This window comes from Lytechinus pictus, chromosome 16 (genome assembly GCF_037042905.1).
Source record: "Lytechinus pictus isolate F3 Inbred chromosome 16, Lp3.0, whole genome shotgun sequence".
NCBI classification, from domain to species: domain Eukaryota; kingdom Metazoa; phylum Echinodermata; class Echinoidea; order Temnopleuroida; family Toxopneustidae; genus Lytechinus; species Lytechinus pictus.
Window position 1 is genome coordinate 12,922,633 of NC_087260.1, and position 22,325 is coordinate 12,944,957.

At 36.2% G+C, this 22,325-nt stretch overlaps 1 protein-coding gene across 1 annotated transcript in view; it reads left to right on the forward strand.

The window, feature by feature from the left end:
* The window catches only part of LOC129278803 (guanylate cyclase soluble subunit beta-2-like), a 58,010-nt gene extending 44,070 nt beyond the window's left edge, over nt 1–13,940 (forward strand). The window contains exons 9-14 of the mRNA XM_064111616.1: nt 300–448; nt 1,123–1,269; nt 1,600–1,754; nt 2,986–3,194; nt 4,988–5,116; nt 10,022–13,940. Coding sequence (XP_063967686.1) covers nt 300–448; nt 1,123–1,269; nt 1,600–1,754; nt 2,986–3,194; nt 4,988–5,116; nt 10,022–10,230 — 998 coding nt within the window. The 3' untranslated portion in view covers nt 10,231–13,940. The remainder of the gene's footprint in view (nt 1–299; nt 449–1,122; nt 1,270–1,599; nt 1,755–2,985; nt 3,195–4,987; nt 5,117–10,021) is intronic.
* Nucleotides 13,941–22,325: the final 8,385 nt, after the last annotated feature.

Sequence of the window (22,325 nt, forward strand, 5' to 3'; positions counted from 1 at the left end):
TTTAATTTTCATCATATCACTAGCTCCCTTACCTGCAAATTATCCAAAGTAAATGATGGATTAATGTTTTTTTTTTCAACACGCCACCCCCCCTGGGCAAATGTTAACAGCTGTAGTTTGGAGTAGAGATACTGACAGCTGTATTTCTTTAGACATTTTTTTCTGAAAATGTGATTTAGACAATGATTTATATTTTTGCACCACACAAACTATATTAGTTTAACTGGTAAAATGCTATACTACAACGTTATCATGGTAAATCTATTCGATCCCTGATTTTATTAATTTCTATCCCACAGGCGAGTTCGAGCTGGTAACAATTCTTTTCAGTGATATCGTGTCTTTCACCAATATTTGTTCAAAATGCCGTCCCATTGATATTGTCAACATGCTCAATGCTCTCTACACAAGATTCGACAAACTTACATCGGTCCACGATGTCTACAAGGTACAGTTTTTATACTTTTTATATTTCTGGCGTGTTATTTGAGCTGGGGAAGGTTATGTACCTTACGAAAACAGCCGCTTAAGAAATGTATTACATTTCTATTCTATGTATTTTGTGATTCTTTTTCAAATTCCTCTAGTTTTACGAATACGATTGCCAAAATTAATACAAATCGATATGAGCAGCTTACATTTAGACTCACATTTGTAGGTCATTTGGACCAAAGGCTTTGGATATGTCCTTTCAAGATACATACAGAAACCGTCGGTTTATCAAAAAAAAATGAAGAAAAAGGTACATGTTAATAAAACACGTCCACACATAGTCCTTGAACGACTACACCGTATATTTGTTTTAATTTCTGTAATCATAATTATTAAAACATTGTAAAGAAGATACAACACGGAACACTTAATCATAGACAACGATCTGAAGAAAGCCCTACTCAACAATGATCGTAGAATACTACTTCTCGATCTCGATCATTCTTCACCGATCAGGTTAGTTCTTTCAAAACGAATGGTGCACACAATCTCTGGATGAAAAATGATGGCTTTGGTAGCTTTCAATACGTATGACATCATAAGACTGTTGCTAGATTGGCGTTGATCCATCTGTAGATGATTGGGTTACGGATATGATCATGTTCTGTGACTTTTTTTTTCTTGTGACAGGTCGAGACAATAGGCGATGCATACATGGTAGTAGGTGGTCTTCCCATTCCGGTAGCCTCACACGCTGCTAGGACAGCCAATCAGGCACTTGGTATGATGGTCATATGCAAAGAGGTCATGTCTCCAGTCACCCGGGAACCTATCGGGGTAAGTAACTTTGGGGACATTGTTTGGAGTTTAGGACATAGAGGAGTCCAAATCGTCCACCATGTTTTCTTGATCAAAGGGCAAGTCCAGAGCTTTGGAACAACGTCCTTGATATCGATCATTCGTGTTTCGATTTGTTTCGTTTATAGGGTGAAGTTGTTCCGACTGTGATTTTCAGGGGCAGCGGAACGGGGGGGGGGGGCTGAGGGTGCTCCAGCCCCACCCCCATTTTTTTTTTCGAGAGTACTTTGTCAGAGTACTTGCGTGGCGACTTGGTGTCGAATACGAGACAATGGATAATATAACATCTTCTTTCTGTTTTCCTTGTAGATTCGAGTTGGTATTCATTCTGGTCCTGTGGTAGCAGGAGTTGTAGGGGAGAAGATGCCCCGATACTGTCTTTTTGGTGATACTGTCAACACTGCCTCAAGAATGGAGAGCCATGGTCTCCCAAGTAAAATTCATCTCAGTGATAATACTTACAGGTAAAATGCGAAATCATCAAATTTCTTAATTATTTCTTGCTCATACACTGAAATATGAAATAACGGGATTACAAGACTCTTGAATAGGTAAACGTAACTACGTCACTGGACCAAGGCATTTGGGAAATATCAAGACTTGCTGTAGGCCTAGCTCCTTTAGGTATGAGACAGTCACCCTGTTTTTATGGGGAATAAGTTATCTCTTGGGAAGGGATGTAAACCAGGGAGTACACGGTGTTTGAACATAATATGATCATGAATATAATAATCATTTCCGTATAGCTCATAGTAAAAGCTTCTAAGTGTGCTTTTATAAACCATAAAAGGTTAATACCAACTGATTAAAGATCTGCAGGTATTTTCTCTGGTAACCGAGGAAGAAGTTATTCTTCTATTAAGGCTGCTGGTAATAAATGAACTGCAATACTTGGAGTTCATTTCTGATCTATTCGTTGTTGCTATATCTGGACATTCTCTGGAAAACCTCTGGCAAACTGACCGAAAATGAAACAACTGTTTCATAAAGTATGAAAAAAAATTGATAGTAACATGAGCTTTGCATTTGTTATGTAATTATGTTTACATAAATATGATTTCGACCTTTTTGTTCCTTTTTTTTTTCTTTCCTGTATATAAACGCATATATGAATAAGTCGATTATATTTTCTTCATTTCCAAGGGGGCTCCACACTTTACAAGCTTTGCTTTTTAGTGGACCCCCTCATTTCCATTTATGCTCAATATTATACTGTTTTTTGTTGTTTTACGAAGTAAGAATGCTCGTTTATAAAATTGTACTTATTTTGTATTACTTTATATTACTTTGTATTATGTTTTGAATGGAAATGGAATAAAGAATTGAATTGAATTGAATTGAGCTACCCCAGAAGTTAGAAAAAGGGATCAAGTCAACCAGACTGGTTGTTGTAAGGTATACTGGCGCAGGAGAGGTGGATTATGCTTACATAAGTTTCCATGCTTATTATTAAATCTGTCAAGGTTGTGACAAGTTTTCAGGGTTTAAAAAAATAAAATTTTGTTCGGAAAAGCATTTAATTATCACCATTTTTAATCAAGATTTAAAAAAGGGAGGCACCTAGCCCAATCACCTCCAAATATATTTTGCTGTCGCTTCACTGCGTGCGGCATCCTTATAGAATCTTAGTCACTTCATAATTTTCATAATATCTATATTATATTTCATTCTATTTACTCTTGATCATAACTACAGATGTCTTGAGGGTCATGCGTTCCATTTCAGCGAGAGAGGTGAAATTATGGTGAAGGGGAAAGGCATGATGAAAACGTACTTCCTTGAGGAAAACGCCGGGGCTAGCTTGGATCAGATTATGGGTAAGGGCGTGTCCAAGGCTAGTACCCCAGAGAAGACGGATAGATGTAAGTCACCGCCAGAGACACCAACAAATAACATGGCCAATGGTAAGATAAACACTTATTCATCATTTTCGCTCCAAGACGGGCAATGGATTCAAGAACAAATGCCCTTCATGACAATGTACAGTCAAGAAGTCTTTTTCGAAAATTGGTGAATCAAAACGCAGTTTCGCCCTGGACTCTGGAAAAACGACATATGTGCACTTTTTCGTTGGCACCGAATATGAGGACGTAAGTGCTGTTCCGGTTCACGAATTTTCGACAAAGATCTCCAGCTGTTCATTGTCATTTGACAGGCGTTTTCAATACATTTACTGTGTTCTTGAATCCGTCGTGCGTCGCGGAGCGGAAATTCCCTGTCATGTTATATATGTAACTTTCTTTCTGTCTTCGGCTGTTTTGAGGCGGTCGACCTCCTTGGTATCTTTCATCAGTCTAGGGTCCCGTTTCACAAAAGAGTTGCAACTATAATATATTTGCTATTATGCCAACTACCATGGTAACATGGCTCAGCAGCCGATCAGAATCAAGATTCCCATGGTAATTACAATAAGTGCAAAGTAACCTTAGTAATAAGTTTTTAATTGGAGCCAATCCGATACGTGGAAGTCAGATATTTGACTTCATATGACAAAGTCATACAGTTCCTATTCATTTGGTCCGAGTTTTATGTCTCAATTAATTCATGAAATTTTTGTGAGCGTGATATGCTAATATCTTTGCCTTTTAACGGTTTAAAACTGAAAATAGGCACCTTTCGAAAAAGCAAAGATGTTTTAAATTCACTTCGTTTTATATTCTAAAATATTATTGTTAAATGTTTATGCTTTCTTCTCGAAGATATGATGCTAGATAACATACAAATTCTGTTCACAATATTTCTTGGTGTGTATTTCAGAACTTTCTTTTGCGTTAATACAGGCATAGTATGTTTTGCGTTCATACTTGCAATATTGTCTATGGCTTCATTCATTAACATTTTTTTAATTATTATATTTGATCTATGCATATCCAGTTAGTGCATATTCTTTAAATTTCACTCGAATTCTTATTACCGTGGCCCGGTTTAAAAAAAAAAACAATGCTGGTAAATCATTTTGATCAAATTTACGTCTTTATCTGACTGGTCCTGATTTCAATTTATTAATTCATTTTAACTCTATTTCGATTATTATTTTTTTCTTGTACACTCACCGCCTCTTTTCATCTGTTCACGTTTGAATCTGACTCCATGCTTTTGTTTCCCACTTTTTAGGACGACATCGCTTATTACAAAAAAAAATGTATTTGTTATACTTGCCAATGCATGCCCTCACTTTATTTCCTGCTCAAGAGCAAGTTTAGAAAACTAAAATACAACCTCAGCCAGGATAGAAGGGCTGATATTTCACACCATAATTTGTCCAGTTACCACCGCTGTAACACGCTCCTAGGAAAGAAAAATCAGGATGGGCGAATAGAACCACACACACATACACTTGCATAATAACAATGAGGCTTGCTAGAAAGGATTTTAGCGCCAAATAAGATTCCATTTTTAGAATCATGCAACAATGTATTGCTTTAATCATGGTTTATAGACATACATGTTCATCCTTTTTTTTTGAGAGCGGTGCTATCTTATGAAAGAACCTAAGAATGGTACAATAAATTTCAGTTTCTCTTTCAATATATTTTGCCCACAAATAAGTGCTTACAAAAATACAGCCACGCCACTTCATTGTATATAGATGTACATTTAGCTACACTGCATAATGATAAGCAGACTAGGCCCCGCCCCTTATAGTTTCCCGTATCATAGTCCACCTTTTCTTTGTCCCATCTTTTTGTTTTATTAGGGGTGTCCTCCTTCCACCACAATAGCACAGTGGTGGTGCCCATGTGGTACCCGGATAATGACATGAACGGCGGAAGTACAATCCACGTTGCTTCATCGATATTCCCCAATGCAAGCACCAATGACACAGGTAGTACACAGACCTCAGATGGAACCGCTTCTTGATCCTATATCACCCTCCAGCACGTGATACCCTGCCCTGGTGCGCCTGCGCAAGATAAGGAATGCGCCATCATAAAGCGCACGCGCACTGTATTTTTCCCCGCCCGCATTAATTCATTTCAAGAATTTGCTATCGGTGCCTTAAAGTCCTCTCTTTATTTCAAACTCTAATAGTTTGTTTTCGTCGTGCTATATGAATTTGGGAATAGTTGAATGAAGTCGTATAAAGTGATAAACCAATTAACCGGAATGTCACAAATGATCAATGGTCACACTGCAATACATATTCATATTGAATGAACTTTTGATTTATGTGAACAAAAACGCATTCTTTTTAACATAATACTTCGAATTGCATTTTTTTTTCAACATGTTATACAATACGTTACCATACAAGTAGACATCGGCAATGCGACAGTTTTCTCTGATATGAGAACTGAATTGATATACTTACAATCAGTATCAGTTGCATATTATCACGTGCGCGCGCATCAGTCGGGGAACACGTGACTCTTGCCCATGCTGTGACGTCTTCGTGCGGTATCTTGACCTTTGACCCTGCATGTATAGAGTGCTTAATATCGATATCATTTTCGCTATGCATGCTATCTGGAGTGTGTCCATACAAGTGTCGGTTGTGTAAGAGTGTAATATGTATTTTAGGTTGATGATGTGGATAATTCACAGATGTTTTAAGGATATGCGAAAACCAAATCATTACAGAGAGGTGAAGTTGCATTACGGCTTTGAAAAAAGAGCAAACCAGGATAATATAATTTGATTTATTCTAATATTGTACTTCACAAATATATATTTTACAAATTTCAACTGTTCATACAGCTTAATTTAAAAGCAGTATCGGCAATGATTACGATCCCGATATCTACAGCGGACACGTTTTTTTCCGTACATTCATTCATTCATTCAATCCCGCTCTTTCACAACATGATGAACAGAATAAACTTATGTATGGACACATTCCTGAAAAAGAAATCCTTAGTTGCATGTAATTTTCCCTTTGAAATTTTACTCTGTTGTGAAGTGAGTGTCATTATTTCTTGTATAAATATTAAAGAAACGCGATGACTCTAGTTGTCTTTATGTAGCATACTGTTACTGTCAATAGTGGCGTAACAAGGACTATTTTTACCAGGAACCGGGCTACCCCCCCCCCCCCCTCAGATTTCCCTCAATAATATGGGAAGCTCCAAACGGTTAACCCTGTAAATCATTCAAAGATTGTCATTTTTACGCAATGTCCCGATTATCTGAGGCTTCGTAAACCAGTCTCGGAAACGCCACTACTTTCGAAATCTTTCAGTGCAGTTGCAGAAGTGATTTCACCTTTGGCCTGTCTTGCACACATTCACACTACCCGCTATACAAACAACATGCTGGATTACCCAGAATTCCTTGGGCAATATTATCTTCCGGGTCAGCTTTTATGCGATAGGCTTTTCACAGCAAATATCAGTATGAAAATGACGCCCTAGGGGCGATAGTTCATGAATTCGTATTTTAGCAGATAACTCCCCCTAGAGATCGAAACGAACACTGGACATTTAAATTATTACCATTTCGTCTTAGTGTAATACTGAAAAATACCGTCCGAAAAGTTGTGCAACAAGCTAGATCAACTCCTGTTTCGATCCGACCTACCCAGTTAACGATTAGGCTCATGCGCGCGCATACGGCGCACGTAGAGGGCGTGATTTTGCCCCAGTTTTTTACATTTGACCCTTCCAATTGCGCGACAATAAAGTATTGATTAATTTTGGTAGAACGGGTAGTGCAAATTGCATTCAACCTAAAACATTCTACTAAATTAAAATTCGGAATGTAATGCCTTACATTGTCCATAAATACCAACAGTCTGACAATGAGTAAACCCTACTGTTTTTTGAGTATACAATTTATGCTTTCTTTGATCTATTATTTGAAAACTAAATTATTTCGAATGAATATCATTTTAATGCAATGTATATCAGCTGATACGTTCTATGTATAAAACCGAATGGTGATATGTATGATAGGCACAGTTATTTAATCCATTAAGCAAGATCGTCTGAGCATGAAAATATATATTTTGTTGCCCATTTATTATTTGCCAAAGTCAGAAATTTATACTCTATGCCAAGTTAATGTTGTCATAGAGAGATGTCTATTGTGTATATATATATTCAGTCTCTTCTATTTCTTCTAATTTCTTCTAAAGCTTTAATTATGAGTCTTTTTTTAGCTCAGGTCATAATGTATGTGATGATTATGCTGATGATTATGATCGTGATGATGTCAATAATAATGATGATGATGATAATGATAATAACAATATTGATAATAATAAAATTAATAATAACAATAGTAATATTGATAATAATTATAATAATAATAAATATGATAATAATAATGATAATTATAATAATGGTGATGATAAAAATCTAAAAAGTAATAGTAAATAACATAATTATCAATATCATTATCAATGATTATAATGATAGTTTATTCTTAGTGAGAGTTCATACATAATACAATGATTGAAGTGTCAATACACCAGAAAAAGTGAATATACAAATCAAAGAAAAAATATCATCACATTTACACCATTGTCCATTAAAGAACGGCAACATATTGTTATGTCATAATTGTGCTATTGTCCATACATAAATGACCGTATTATTGTTTGAAGAGAAAAAACAACCATGATGAAACAATAATAATGATAAAGATGATACAAATGATTGATATGATTTTCCATACTAAAATTGCAGTATCTATTAGATTAAGAGTTGTACGTGGTCTAGATTTAAGATGACTCATTATGTGGGTGTTTTTTTATTTTGGTCTATGAATAGTCTTGATATGAAGTTGGACTAGCTTTTCTTTAAAATTCCGTATATCAGGTATATAATATTCCTTTCAGTTGGCCAATGCTCATGGTCCTGGGAAGTTGGGTAGTCCACCAGCACCCCTTATTATTTATATCTCGTATACGAACAGGGTACATTAGAAAGGGTTTCGTCGTTATAATTCGTTGTACATGAATGATCATTTTGTTTTCTTTACCTCTCAGTTTTGGCCTTTATTGTACATCTGTCATATTGTGAACAATATTCGTAATTGATTCTTGAAAAGAGCTTAACGTGATTACATTTAGCTTTGCAATCGTTATTGAATGAGTTTGATATGGATAATGGTATCAAATATCTTTCTCCTAGTGTGTAAAAGAGCTGTTAAATTCGTTTTTTTATTGTAAATACTCTTCAACACTCTGTGCATGTGTAACTTATTGTATTCAGTCTGTAGGGTATTCTTTTAAATAGCAATTGTACAAGTCGCCTCTTGTTATTAAAGATATATATATGTATGTATTTATTATTTCTATTTCGAATGAGGGCATGTGATTTTGCTTGCAATAAACGTCTCGTAAGTACCTTTGCACTTTTAATTTGCATTTATTTTGATTTGCTTTATTGATGGCATTATTATTTTGTGTTTCTCTCTTGCCGTGGTTTTTGTATTGCTGCTTGAAATATATTGCATCTCCATGTGTTGTTCCCCCTTCCTAAGTGAGTGTATTATTTCTTGAATGCAATCTTATTTTTGGTTCACACACGGTTACCTAAATTATCTTGTCGTTTCGTTACAATTGGTCGAGCGTCGTCAAAAGAGGGCGCGCACAGACAAAACGCAAATATGAGGGCCGGATGATAATGGACCTAACTTGTCTACGAGTAGTAGGGTCCACAGAAGGAGTAAGGTGGTGTGAGTTGGCAAAAGAAAGAGAGAGAGAGGGAGGGAAATCAAAAGCAAGATGGGAGGAGGAGAAGGAATAGGGAGGAGTAGACCTTTTTTTGTAGAAGTTTCGTCACAGTGAAGATGAGACGAAGTAGCAGCAGTAAACGTCGTAGTACTATAGTAGTAGAAGTAGAAGTAGTAGACGTGGTGGTGGTGGTAGTAGTAGTAATAGTAGTAGTAGTGGTGGTGGTGGTGGTGGTGGTAGTAGTAGTAGTAGTTGTGAAAGTATTAGTGGAAGTAAACTCCGGCAAAAATGGTCAAAACCAAACAATGTGTTGGTTAGAATCTACCAGGAATATTCTTCCACAGATTAGTAGCTTTGACCCATCCTCTTTAATCAGTGTAAATGTAGTAGATAAAGAAGAATATAGAGACTGATAAAACTCCAATATACAGTGATTTTATTTAGTGGTTTCAGTGCAATGTAATAATCAAATGAACCATGTTAAGAAAGTTCAACGTCGAACTCCAGCTGAAGTTGTGCAACGCCCTCTGTTGACGATGCGCATGCAATAACCACCTTTCAAAAACTCTCTTCATGCCGATATTTTTAAGGCCACGGAAATGCCTTGCATTCGATTTCTTCTCACTAGAGTATTCACTATCCTTTAACATAACAAATTACAACCATGTACTCATAATGACATGTATGAACATGGGAATGGCGATATGAAAGCGACAAGATAATAGCGGTGCTGGTAAAATAGTATAGTAATGAAGAAAATATCGATGTTGATGATGATGCTACATGAAAAATCATAAAAATTAAAAAGAAGAAGAAAAAAGACACTGGTATTTTTTTCTAATACTAGGCAACTTTTGATTTGACGTGGTTTGATGTTCAAAATATTGATTTAAAAAATCTATTCGATAAGTTGTGCAAAGAATATCAAAATGATTAATTGCGTGATTGATATGGCAATAATATAACACTGAATTGATCCGTCTTTCTGTAATCACTGGGTACTGTTCATGACATACTTTCGGTGTCTTGATATTTGTTAATTAAAGATGTTAGGTGTTTAAGGGGGATGGATAAAAGCTTAGTATAAAACTAACCGGTTTATTAACATTACAGAGTCATCAAAGGAAGCAGCGAATATGGCTAATGCAGCGTGTGCTGCCACGTCCAGACCCGGTGCAGACGGCCAGGATGCGAGGACTAACGATGACGGCAACGTGTCCAGCAGAAGTAGATATCTCGGTCAAGGATCAGCGAAAACGCGACCGTTGCGAAGCGGTCGACCTCCTGACATCCGGGGCTCTAAGACATGTGTACTCTTATGACGCGCACGGATTTTATCTAAGAACACTGAACATTGCATTTTGCATGTAAATTTCAATGAGCTCTATCTTCGCGCCTTGTTCTAGCCAATGGAAGACAATTATAAATCAGTTACATTTTGTCCTACATTTATTGTCTTCGTCCAAACTCGAGTTTTTTTTCATCATTTTCATGGTGAAGATTTTGTAGTAAGGTTAATGCCAATAAAAATGTAATATTCAACTCAGGTTCTAAATCAATAATAAAGTCTTGGTAGATATACGGATGTTTTCTACACTTTTCCTAACAGCAGATTTCTGTTTCCTAATCAAATAGATCCCTGTGACAAAAAAGGCTATTCATGGTGATGATAACATCGAATAGGCCTAATAATTTAAGTTAACAGCAACGATCAAAATCAAGACTTCGGTGGAAAATAGGCCTTGCATTGGATTGTAAATTTCACATAGTAATCGTTTATGCAATTGGAACCAGAGTTTGATAAGGTATACTCGGCCACAGAAAAAGAAAGAGAATAAGGAAATAGGGAGCCAGGAAAGAACTAGGCAATTCATATCGACATTGTAGGTTTGTTCACGTTTCAAATCTCACTTATTCCAGTATTCTGGTGAAAACAACACCTCAAGTGGTATTCATATCAGCTTATTTTTATGTTTTTCTGTAGAAATAAAGTGAGACAGCCCTCATCTCATTATCGTCCATTCCAATACTAATTAATTAATTTTACAATGCAATCTCCTGGGAAGTAACTTTTTAGGCATATTAATATGTAAATCCCGTGTAGTTTAAAGATTCGGAATAAACGTTCGGTCCATTTTCCGTACATTTGAGTGGTCCAATTGTTTGCCATCCCTAGACGCCAGTTCCAGATCAAACGACCTTCGCTATATACCGAAAGTACATCATACCGAAGGTCCTATAATTCGAAAATTCAAAATGGTTTTATGGCCCGAAATGAAATAATATCGATAGTACGAAAGTAACTGATAAAACTTACTCCATTTTCCGAAAAAATATAACTTTTTTTTAATATCAAACCCTATTTCATTCTCGGGTGAAAAAATCCTTGGACTACTGAACTTTCGTAATATCGAACCTTCGGAGTATTCGGACATTCGGAATTACGAGCTGCATTTTTTTCTCAATACAAATTCAGAATTTAACATTTCGGATAGGTAAAGGCCGAAAGGTTTCGTCTTTTTTTTTTTTCGATATCAAAACAATATCAGACAACGTGTTGACGATTCTGGTACAATGTATTTGACTATCATAATGGTGACGATGGTGTCTCAGTAAGGTCGACGTGCCAACCGTCATTATAGCCAATGAAGCACAAACATCCATTGTATATTTATTACTATTACCCAATCAATATTACACCTTTGGGTGATAAAGGTTTATAATCGACAGTTGATTTCAAACGTTGACATTTTGACTAGCCAGTTGGCTGCGTATACCTTTATTGCTTAACCTACATATTTCGGCTAAGAAATTAAAAAGAACGGCAATGACGATGTTTAGTTGACCAAGACACAGATGTACGTCAAAGTCGTGAATGTCGCATAGGCAATCGATAATTTGAATAAGAATAAACACGCTTTGTGTGTTGATAGGTAAACTTTTGACCTTGACAGTCATATAAATATGATTTACACTTTCTCCCTCACCAGTACGATCAACGGTATATATATCGGCACTGATGAATGAACGTAAATAAATTTATTTATTCATTTAAATTGAAATAAAGAACCAGGGGATTTGCTGCTCAATGTTTATGCCACTTGTATGTGGGCTTGTTAGTTACCGTTTTGATGAATCGACGGATAATTAGATAGTTTTCGCTCAACGACGCACGTTGTATTCAAGAACATAGAAAATGTATTGTCAAACGCCCTTCATGACAATGAACAACCAAGAAGTCTTTGTCGAAAAATTTGTGAATCAAAACAGCAGTTTTTCCCTGATTCCGGGCAAACGATATATTTGCAAGTTTTCGTCAGCTCCGAAACCTAGGACGAAAGTGCTGTTCCGGTTCACCAATATTCGACAAAGACCTGTCAGCTATTCATTGTCATTTGACTGACTTTGTCAATAGATTAACTGTTTATATGAATCCGTCGTGCGTTGCGGAGCGAAAACTACAAACTCTCATTTTATCAGCACAAAAGCAGTTTAACAATATACGGTATCTGCAAATGACCTATAATAGAGAGAAAATATTATGTAGTAATCGAAAAATATAGGCGAACCAGTCAATATTGCGAGTGACGATAAAAGTTTATAACAATGGCTAATGTATTGCGGAATCCGGAGACTTCCACTTAGCTGTTGCTGTTTTGTTGAGGACCCATATCAATAAGGAAAATGTACTTTATTTTTAACAATGTGATATCCATTAGGCGATCTTACACACTTAACCCTGTTAACGCTTATCGAATTCGTTCATTACTAGTATAAATAATTCAAGCGCAATTGGCGAAAACATTCAAGTTTGACTTGTATGCCCTTGAATTCATATTAATCAATTGACAACCGACGGCAGTATCAATTTATATAGTTTGTACTACCAATTTCTTTAAATCAGCAATATCATTGCGTACATAATTGCAATACGATTAGGAGACCCTTTTATACCCACGCTCTCTAAAAAAGGTTTACCCAACATTTGGTAAAATGGGATCATGAATGTTTTTTGGGTAAAAAAATACAAAATATTTAGTAAATTTTAAGCAATGTTGAGTTGAAATTTACCCATCAAACATACATTTTGCCCAATATTGAGGGGAAAAAATACCCAACAAACATGCATGTTCCCTTTCTACCCAATATTGGGTAAATTTTTACTCTCTGTTTTTAGAGTGTAAATAATATATATTCCTACTACGAATTTTTGGGAAAAAATAATAATGATTGCAATATTTTGGGTATACCTTCAGATAGAGTGATTTTAATGATATTGGTTTACATCCGAAGGTCATAATTTGTACTCAGCTCGTTTTTTTGTTTTGTATAACTTTTAGGCGGTACATGCTCATTATCGAATATGTTCCATTACTCGATGTCGCCGACTTTCCTCTAGACAATAGACGTGTTGACGTGTACAGGGGGGCGTTTCATGAAAGGACTTGTCGGACGTTTTATCCGACAGTTACCATAGTAACAGTACCTCTCAGCCAATCAACATCAGAGAAAGATTTCAGATCTGACAACTTGTCGGATGAAAATGTTGATGAAACACTCCCTGGTCTGACAGCTCAAAATAGTTCAATTGAATCTCGTTTTATTAAACCCAGAAAGGACTGGCTAAAAATTATACAGATTGGAAACCCATTGAATCAGTATCGAGAACCTTGGCAAAAGCGAGCAATTGCACACCTTACTGTATACAATTTGCATTTAAAAGCACTTGGTTGGGCGCAGCTTTCCATTGTCTATGTAGAGAATTGGGACAAACTTCCGAGGCTGTTGATAGTCCAACCCGTTCTATTCCCCTCAATGCTTTGATGATATATGAAGTCAAAGAAGTGGTTAGATAAATAATAAGTCATTTCATTCAGAAAGTGTTAGGCCATAAAATAATAAAATTTCAATTGCTTTGTGAGGAAAACAATACGACCACCATTACGTGCAGGGGTGGCACTTCGGGGAGGGGTGGGGGGGGGGGCTCAGAATGGGCGACCGCCCCAATAAGCAGTGAGAAAACAAATCATAGAGAAAAAAAACAAGAAAAGATGAAGAAGATGGGATACAAAATAAAGGGGGCATCCCATGAGACGTTTGTGCCGTGCTCTTATATACATTACCCCTATATATAATTGAAAGGAAAACATGAAGGTCGTCTTGCCCCAGTGAAATACCTTCGCCGCCTTAGAGTAAGTGTATTGCAGTTTACAAAGTATCATTGAAGATTTTTTTTTACATTTTCACAAAGGATTCAATTTCAACTCCTCGATAAATAACACCTAGCAGTGCCCTCACAATGCTTGCGATTAACCAGTTAATGGCAGTCTCTTCTCGCAGGTTTTACCGTATTTTGTAGCAGTGACCTTCTTCTTTTAAAAATGTTGACCGCCGATCAACAAGCTGTGTTTTTACGTATTGTCGCTTAACCAAAATAAAATAAGCAGACACTTCTTTAGGGGATCTTCCGTCAATATAGGCACGGAAATGAAGGTGTTCCTTTGGTAAATATGATCCTTCTAATGCAGGGACACATCGGGGCGTCTTGCTTAACTAAACAGACCCCCCGATCAACTAAAATTCTGACCCGTTTCTATTTACCCAAGTAAGAGGTTAGGATTGAGTTTGCAACGAACTTAACAATCCCCGAGGCCCGGACGACACGTTCATACTTAGGCTCCCGTTTCTAGTTCATCGCAGCAAGTGTCGACTTTTAAATTACCCTTTCAATGACGAAAATTTTTCCCTTCGTTTTGACAAGAAATTGAAAGTCACTTCAGAAGTATAAGTGGACATGCAATCGTGTCGTCACCAGTCGATATAATTAGTATCGAACATTTCCGAATGATTTCCGAACACCCTCGGAATCTTTTACGGTAAATTCGTGTAAGCAATTAAAATTTTATATTGTTTTTTCATTTTTCTTTAATGCAATTGTATCATAACTATAAAAGAAAAAAAATGCATATTCCATATTCAATAAACTCATCTTATTTCAATCAACGCGTCCTATTTCATGTTTGACACACGCAATCAATGGACAATACTTGAATGCTTCTTCTATATTCAAACAAAATCATCATCATAAGCGTTCGATTCAAAATGAAAATTAGGTAATTTGATTTCAATTTCGATTCGTCTATGTTTATTAAAAAAAAAACAGGAAGGATTGAAAGGTAAAATAAAAAATCGATTTTGACTATAATCTTTATCGGAACATATACCATTACTCAAGATTTATGGTATTCTTAGTTTTCAGAAGATTGACGATTGACGTTAGCGTGCTAAAACGACAACAAATATGTAAGCTTCCCTCAAATCTATAAATTGATATAACATGATTCATACACGTCCTACGTGCAGTATGTACCTCATGAAAATTTCAAAGGTGAATGATACTCGGAGTGACATGATCCGACCGAGAGTAAATTATTCACCCAAAGATGGCACCTTATACATTTGCGTAAAAAAAACCCGGTAGAAATTGACCCTCGAAATACGCCTCTCTTTCGCCAAACTCTTGCCCGCCGATTTATCAAATAGATCAGGAAAAGCATCAAACCTGGGGCGATTAGTATCATCCCTCTCAATAACTTAAAAGGTCGTTAGGGGTAATTTGTCTTGTGAAAAGTGCCAACTTTTACGAGACAGGGGTCAGTTTCTGTTTTTAGTAGATGAAAGCAACGAGGATAATGCAAAGGGGTTAGGGATCGCTCTGTCTTCGCTGGCATCATTGCCCTTTCTGAACTGAACATATTCAGAACTTGGAGGAAAAAAGAATAAATGAAGATGTAGGAAGAACATAAAGCGAAATGGAGGAAATTGCATCATTTGAATAATTTCCTTACCGCTAAAGTAATCATAAATTGATTTCAACAAAATATTTCGATAGGTAAATTATAGTTGAAAGTGTACATGGCGATATCGATTTCTCCTGGATATGGCGATTCGAGAAACGGAGCGCAGCCTTGATAGCAACATCCCTGAATTGTCCTACTCCATATAAAAAAAAATGATGACATTTCCTGTTTCAGAGTATTTCTTGAAACCTCGTAGTAAGTTTAATGGGTCGAATTACTTTGTACAAATCGTAACTATTTACATGTATGCGTGTGGTATATTTTCATAGGATAGTTTACCTTTCTTATTACTGCAATAGTATGAGACCATTCAACATAACCATGTTAATCGAATGTTGCTGAGTCATTTTCACACACACACACACACACCATCACACATAAAAAGGCACTCAAGTTTGACTACTGGGAGATAATTCATTTTTGTGTCGAAAACCTTTTTTATTTTTCCAAGTTTCTTGTAATAACAGCATCAAAGGCATACATCTATAGAATTACATGGGTAAAGGCTACTTTGATGCGAAATGTTTCAGCACTCTTTTATCGTCGTTTTTAAACAGTCTCCCTTAAGCCAATCGGAAGGCATGAAAGGGGGAAATACCAAGCTAAATATTGTTCATACAGTTTCGATGGGCTCCTTTGATGCGAAATGATATAGCTTATTGTTCAAACAATCTGAGATAGCTTACAAAGTTGTTTCTTCGAGCAAGGGTACTATACCATGTATACAGAGCTTATTCCAAAGATGAAGTAAGGATGATCTTTAAAACATCTGCATAAACATTAGAGGCCATTCACCTTGAATTTCTAGTACTTTTATACATTTTAAAAAGAAAGATACAAAGTGTGTATATATGAATACCGTAGTATTAGCAAATATCATTCATGCTATTTGACATTTAAGTGTTCCCACAGCAATAGTTTGAACAGAAGAGATTTGAGCAAACAACAGGGAGATTCAAACCATATCCAAGGCACAAAGAAACATGATAAGAAAGATAGACAACTCCTTAAAAAAAGAGGCAACTGTTTTTGGGGTGGAAAGCAATCCCAAACCACTGTAATGGGGAATGTTTGTATTCCCTCAGGCATAGCTATTGACTTTGTGTTTTACTCTTTAAAAAATGTGCAAAACGTACATTTTTTCACTCCTCTTGTTTTCGTCCTCAGCGCCAGTTTGTGGCAAGAACTGCAGACAAGACATCCTACTCGCTGATGCTACGAGACTTGAAACCGCGTAACAATAAAAAAATATTATATCAAAAATAACTTAAAATTGAAGAATGTGTTTTTGCGTATGCATTTGAATAATTTCTGATTGTCTGAGAGGCGCTTCAATAACTGTCTCATTTAATAATAATTTCCATCGTAGCAAACACATTAGTGAGCAATTTTAACATGTTTAAGTTTCATATTTATGTACCGTTGTGTTAATAAATATGATTACCATTAAGCTAAAGGTCGATAAAACGAAGCCAAATCCTAAAGCAAATGTTATAGTTAGAATAATAGAGAAGAAGCGTAGTATTACGTAAAAATAACCTCACGCCCCTGTTTCGCAGTTTAGCAGGAAGTATAAGAACACTGAAATCAAAAACTGAAAAAGATTAGTAGAAGAATGGGAAAGGGAAGAGAACGACAAATGGGTATTCCATACAGGAACATCAACACAAACCAGGCCCTAAGACAGTATGCCCTGATTTTGGATGTAGGTTTGTTTGACTTTAGACGGAATCCGATGGGTGTTTTCGAAGCAGACCCACTTAGGTCAACATCGAGTTGACTTGATGATACAGATAAGCCTACACCAAGAAAAACACGACCTGTTAAGGGTTCATCCGTCATCTCCACCTTCTCTTCTCGAACTTGGATAGATTTAAAGCCCAAGTCCCCCAACAAACAGTTGGCTTTACTAAAAAGAGAAAAATCCATCAAGGATAACACTGAAAATGTCATCAAAATCGGATGTGAAATAAGAAAGTTATGACATTTTGAAGTTTTGCTTATTTTCGCAAAACAGTTTCATGCACATCCTGGTCGGTATGCAAATCAGGAGACTGATGACATCATCCACTCACAATTTCTTTTGTACTGTATGTCATTATATGAAATATGAAATTTTCTGATTTTCCCCTCTTTGTCAAGTGAAACAACCATTAATTCTTCCCTACGTATGTGGAATTAGCATTGTTTAATACTATACGATTCAGTCAAATAAGTCCTTATTGTCAAATCTGTAAAAAAAAATAAACATTGTATAATAAAAAAAAGGGAGTGAGGGACATCATCGTCTGTCTCATTTGCATGTCACTGAGATGTGCATATCACTGTTTTGTGAAAGATAAGCGGATCTTTAAAATGTCATAACTAACTTTTTTTACATTTCGATGAAATGTTCAGTGCTATTCTAGTTCGATTTTTCTCTTTTTATTTTCAAATCAACATTTTCTGGGGTGGACTTGACCTTTAAAAAGTTAGAAAGATGAAGAAGGATTCGTGTATCAAAGGAGAAGTCAACTTCGTAGTATCAGTAACAATGTAGTACATTAAAACTAAACGGAAGATGTAGTGAAAATATCCATAAAAAGAGACACGATGGAAAGTTCGAACTTTAACAACTGCACTGAATATGGCGAAGCTTTACACTTTTCAGGTAAAAACATAATTAGCATTCATATTTTTATTGCATCATCCGTTTAATGCATTACATATTAACAATGATTTAAGAAAAAAAATATGTCAACAAATATCATCTGACATTCTGTAGGAAACCACAAACCACTGCCTGACAGGAAACTTGCATTAATATGCATTCGCAAGTTAAATAGTTTGTACTTTGATATTCCTTTCATCCAACTGGATAAAATTAAAGGTAAATGATCATAATCAAAAGTGGAAAGGGAAGTTAACATTGTGATGAACAGCCACACCGGAAAACAATCATTATTGTATTTCCCGTGTTAATGGGATGTATCGCAGTACAACACCATTGCGCCTCTGCTTGCGTAATTTGAAATGTTGGTGGTAATAGAGTGCCAACAGTTCTTAACTTTTCATTTATTATTATTTTTCAGTTGTTTGAAATATGTATTTTCTTTTGTTATTTCATACTTTAAGGAGATTGAAAATAGTGTCAAAAAATTACATATTTTTTTGTTCTTAATTCGACAACAATTTTTTTTCTCTCAAAAAGTTATTGAACAAAAAAATGTAAAAGGCGACACGTACGATGATAATGAAACAAGAAGTGATTTAAGCAAGAAAAAGTGCTGCTAAACTGTGATATGACGGGCTATATACGATTTCGTATTTTTTTATTGATTTCGTTTTGTGAAGACATATCTACATGATCTCCCCGATTATCCTTTTCTTTTTACACTGCTATCAACATGATCAGTACCTTGGATATGAAATGAAAATGAAAATAGACGATGAAAAGCCCAACATGATAGATATTTATGAAGTACCAAACCATGAATTCAACTATGACATTCCTGTCATCATGCATGTCTTGATTAACATTTCCACTGGATTATAAAAAATGTGGTATTATTTATTTCTTTTTAATATTTTTACATGTTCACATTTGAGTATCTAAAGAACTCTGGATAATATAACAATTTTGTTTGGAAAATTTTAAGGCAATTTATTAGGATTCGATAGAGGACAATAAATATTAATAATTTATATTAAAAATAAAACTGAGTTAAATCAACAGAATTGTGATTATAAGAGATAAGCTTGATTTTGATGCATTGATGCAAGACAGACTCGAGTTATCAAGAAAATAATAAGAATTGTACGTATGATTTAGAATTATTATATATGGATGTATTTATCAATGTACATATCAATTTGTATATTGGATATCCTATACTGCCTGTAATATTATAATACCCTAATGCATTTAAATTGTCAGCTTGTGTTACATTCCACACGTATATAAATAAAGATGATATATTTTGCATTGTCGAGTCATCAAATGTTTTGTTTTTATCATGTCTTTTTTATTTTTCATGTTTACTACTATCATAACGAGAGTGTGCTTTGCGCTGTTCGTAATTGAGAGCATTGGAAAAAGAAAGAGATGGAGAGAGGAGAAAAAAAGAACAAGAGAGAAATATTGGGTAAATGGTGATAGATATCGAGAGAGAGAGAGAGAGAGAGGGGGGGGGGAGGATCAAGAAAGAAAAAGATGATAAATGTTCATATCCACATTAATAAAGTGTCTTAATAAAGAGGTCAGGAGTGAAACAGACAAATAAAAGTAATATGATCATCAATAATATAGACGAAGCTGAACCAAGATAATCAAAAGAAAATATTGTCGGCGTGGGAGACTGCATGTATTGAGGGAGGGGGAGGGCAAGGGGAGGGGCGACTGCCCCTATAATTTGTTTAAAGGAATGAAAAGGGGAACCACCCCTCTGATTTTTAAGAAGAGTGAAACAAATGGAGGAAAAGGGAAAGTGAAAGGGGCAGGAAAGGAAGACATAACGCAACATCAAAACTGTAAAGCAATTGATAAATAAACTAGGTCATCTTAGGCCATCTCTGCCCCCCCCCCCACCCTTCGACCGTCACAATATCCTGACACAGCCTTGGCATGCTTGCAGTTAACAAATCTGGGGCCCGTTGCAGAAAGAGTTGCAATCAATTGCAACTCTAAAAATCATGCGCAACTTGATTTTCAACCAATCAACAGTGCGCATTTTTGTCTTGCGATTGATTTTTTGACTTGCGTTTAAACGCAACTCTTTCTGCAACAGGCCCCTGAACACCTTACATGTAAATTGTGCGATGATTATCATTTTGTGTCATCACCTTTTCAGGAAATCACCCACCCACCCCTAACATTGCCTAAAGCCACAATTTGTGTTGAAGAAAAATGGATTAAACGCTACGCTCTAAAAACACTGAGTAACATTTTACCCAATATTGGGTAGAGAGGGAACATGCATGTTTGCTGGGTAATTTTGTTTTACCCCATATTGGGCTAAATGCATGTTTTAAGGGTAAATTTCAACGCAACCTTGAGTAAAATTTACAAAATACTTGGTATCTTTTTACCGAACCAACATGCATGTTTCCATTTTACCACATATCGGGTAAACCTTTTTTGTTTGTTTAGAGTGTATCCTTCACTTTGCGCGTTTTGTGTTCCAGGGGTTCCAGTCTTCGCTTGTTAATCATTGTTTTATAACACACCCCACAGTCGTTGGTCATTTGGGTCAGTGCCAATAGGTATGTAATTGAAGAAGGGTTATATAAATAATTTTTTGAGCAGAAAATGTCCGCAATACTACCAACATTAGAGAGATATTCAAAAGGGTTGATACCGCAAATAACTCGTAACATTGCATTGATCCACGCATTGGGTGGGGGCAGGGCATGACATGATTGCATCCACGTATATTCATGAATGCATGCACCCTGTTTAAATTTTTTTAAATTAATTGGCGCGCACACAACTGAAGTTTCATTTTCCATTCAATTCGCTAGATCCCCATTTTACATTTCAAAGCATTCACGGCAATTGCTTTTTGATTTCCCCAACATTACCAAAATACGTGAACATTGATCGAGGATGAGGCAACAAGCCAATTTGGAGATGAAATTGAGGGATGTATGAATGGTCTACAGTACCTTAACTAGAATAAGCCTCTCGTGTAGGATTAGTCAGAACTCGGCTTTCCATCTGGGAATGGCAATTCAATAATACCGCCGAACGTTTTTTTTTCCGACATACAAGATACGACATTATTATTCTTCCATGAACTTTTACTATTTTGAGAGATAAACATATACAAATGAATGACAGTCGTTTTTCACTTAAGGTTCCTCATGAGGGATACGATGATCAAAAACCCTGTCATTTGGAAAACATTCAACTCCCACCACTAACATTTCTGAGGCCCAAGCTCAGTTACAAACCGGTAAACATGTTTTCAACTCTGATTGTGAGCAAATCGCTATTTATTCCAGTGGCGTCAATCCGGCCCGAGCAGTGGAAGGGGGGGGGGGTGGATGGATGATAGCAACAAATTAAGCTGAAAATTCTAAATTTGGGGGTACACCCATGCACATCCATTGCTATGTATACGAGATACACAAAATGTACATAATAAAATGATCACTTTTGGTGATCATGATGGTAACTAACGCTTATATTAAAAAAAAGTACACACCTACTTACAAATAATGCGTAAAGCATTTCCATTTATTTCAATGCAGGATAAAAGAGCATAGGTGCCTAGGCCGGGGATCGAACCCCGGTCTTTCCATGTATAGCCATGCGCCTTAGACCACTCGGCCTCGGCACCTCGGCTTATCATGATTCTAGTCGATAGCTGTTCTGATGGTTTTTGTTGTGACATAACATATTGAATTGCAGTTGCTGTCCATGCATGCCAATATGTGAGCGAGCGGTGCGAGCCAGCCAATTTTCAGTAGTTGACAGACTGAATGGAATCCACAAACGCCTTTCAAGGGGTGTACATGCATTTACATGTGAGAGGCAAGAAGGCTTCGTGACATTAATCCTACATTGCGAACGATCG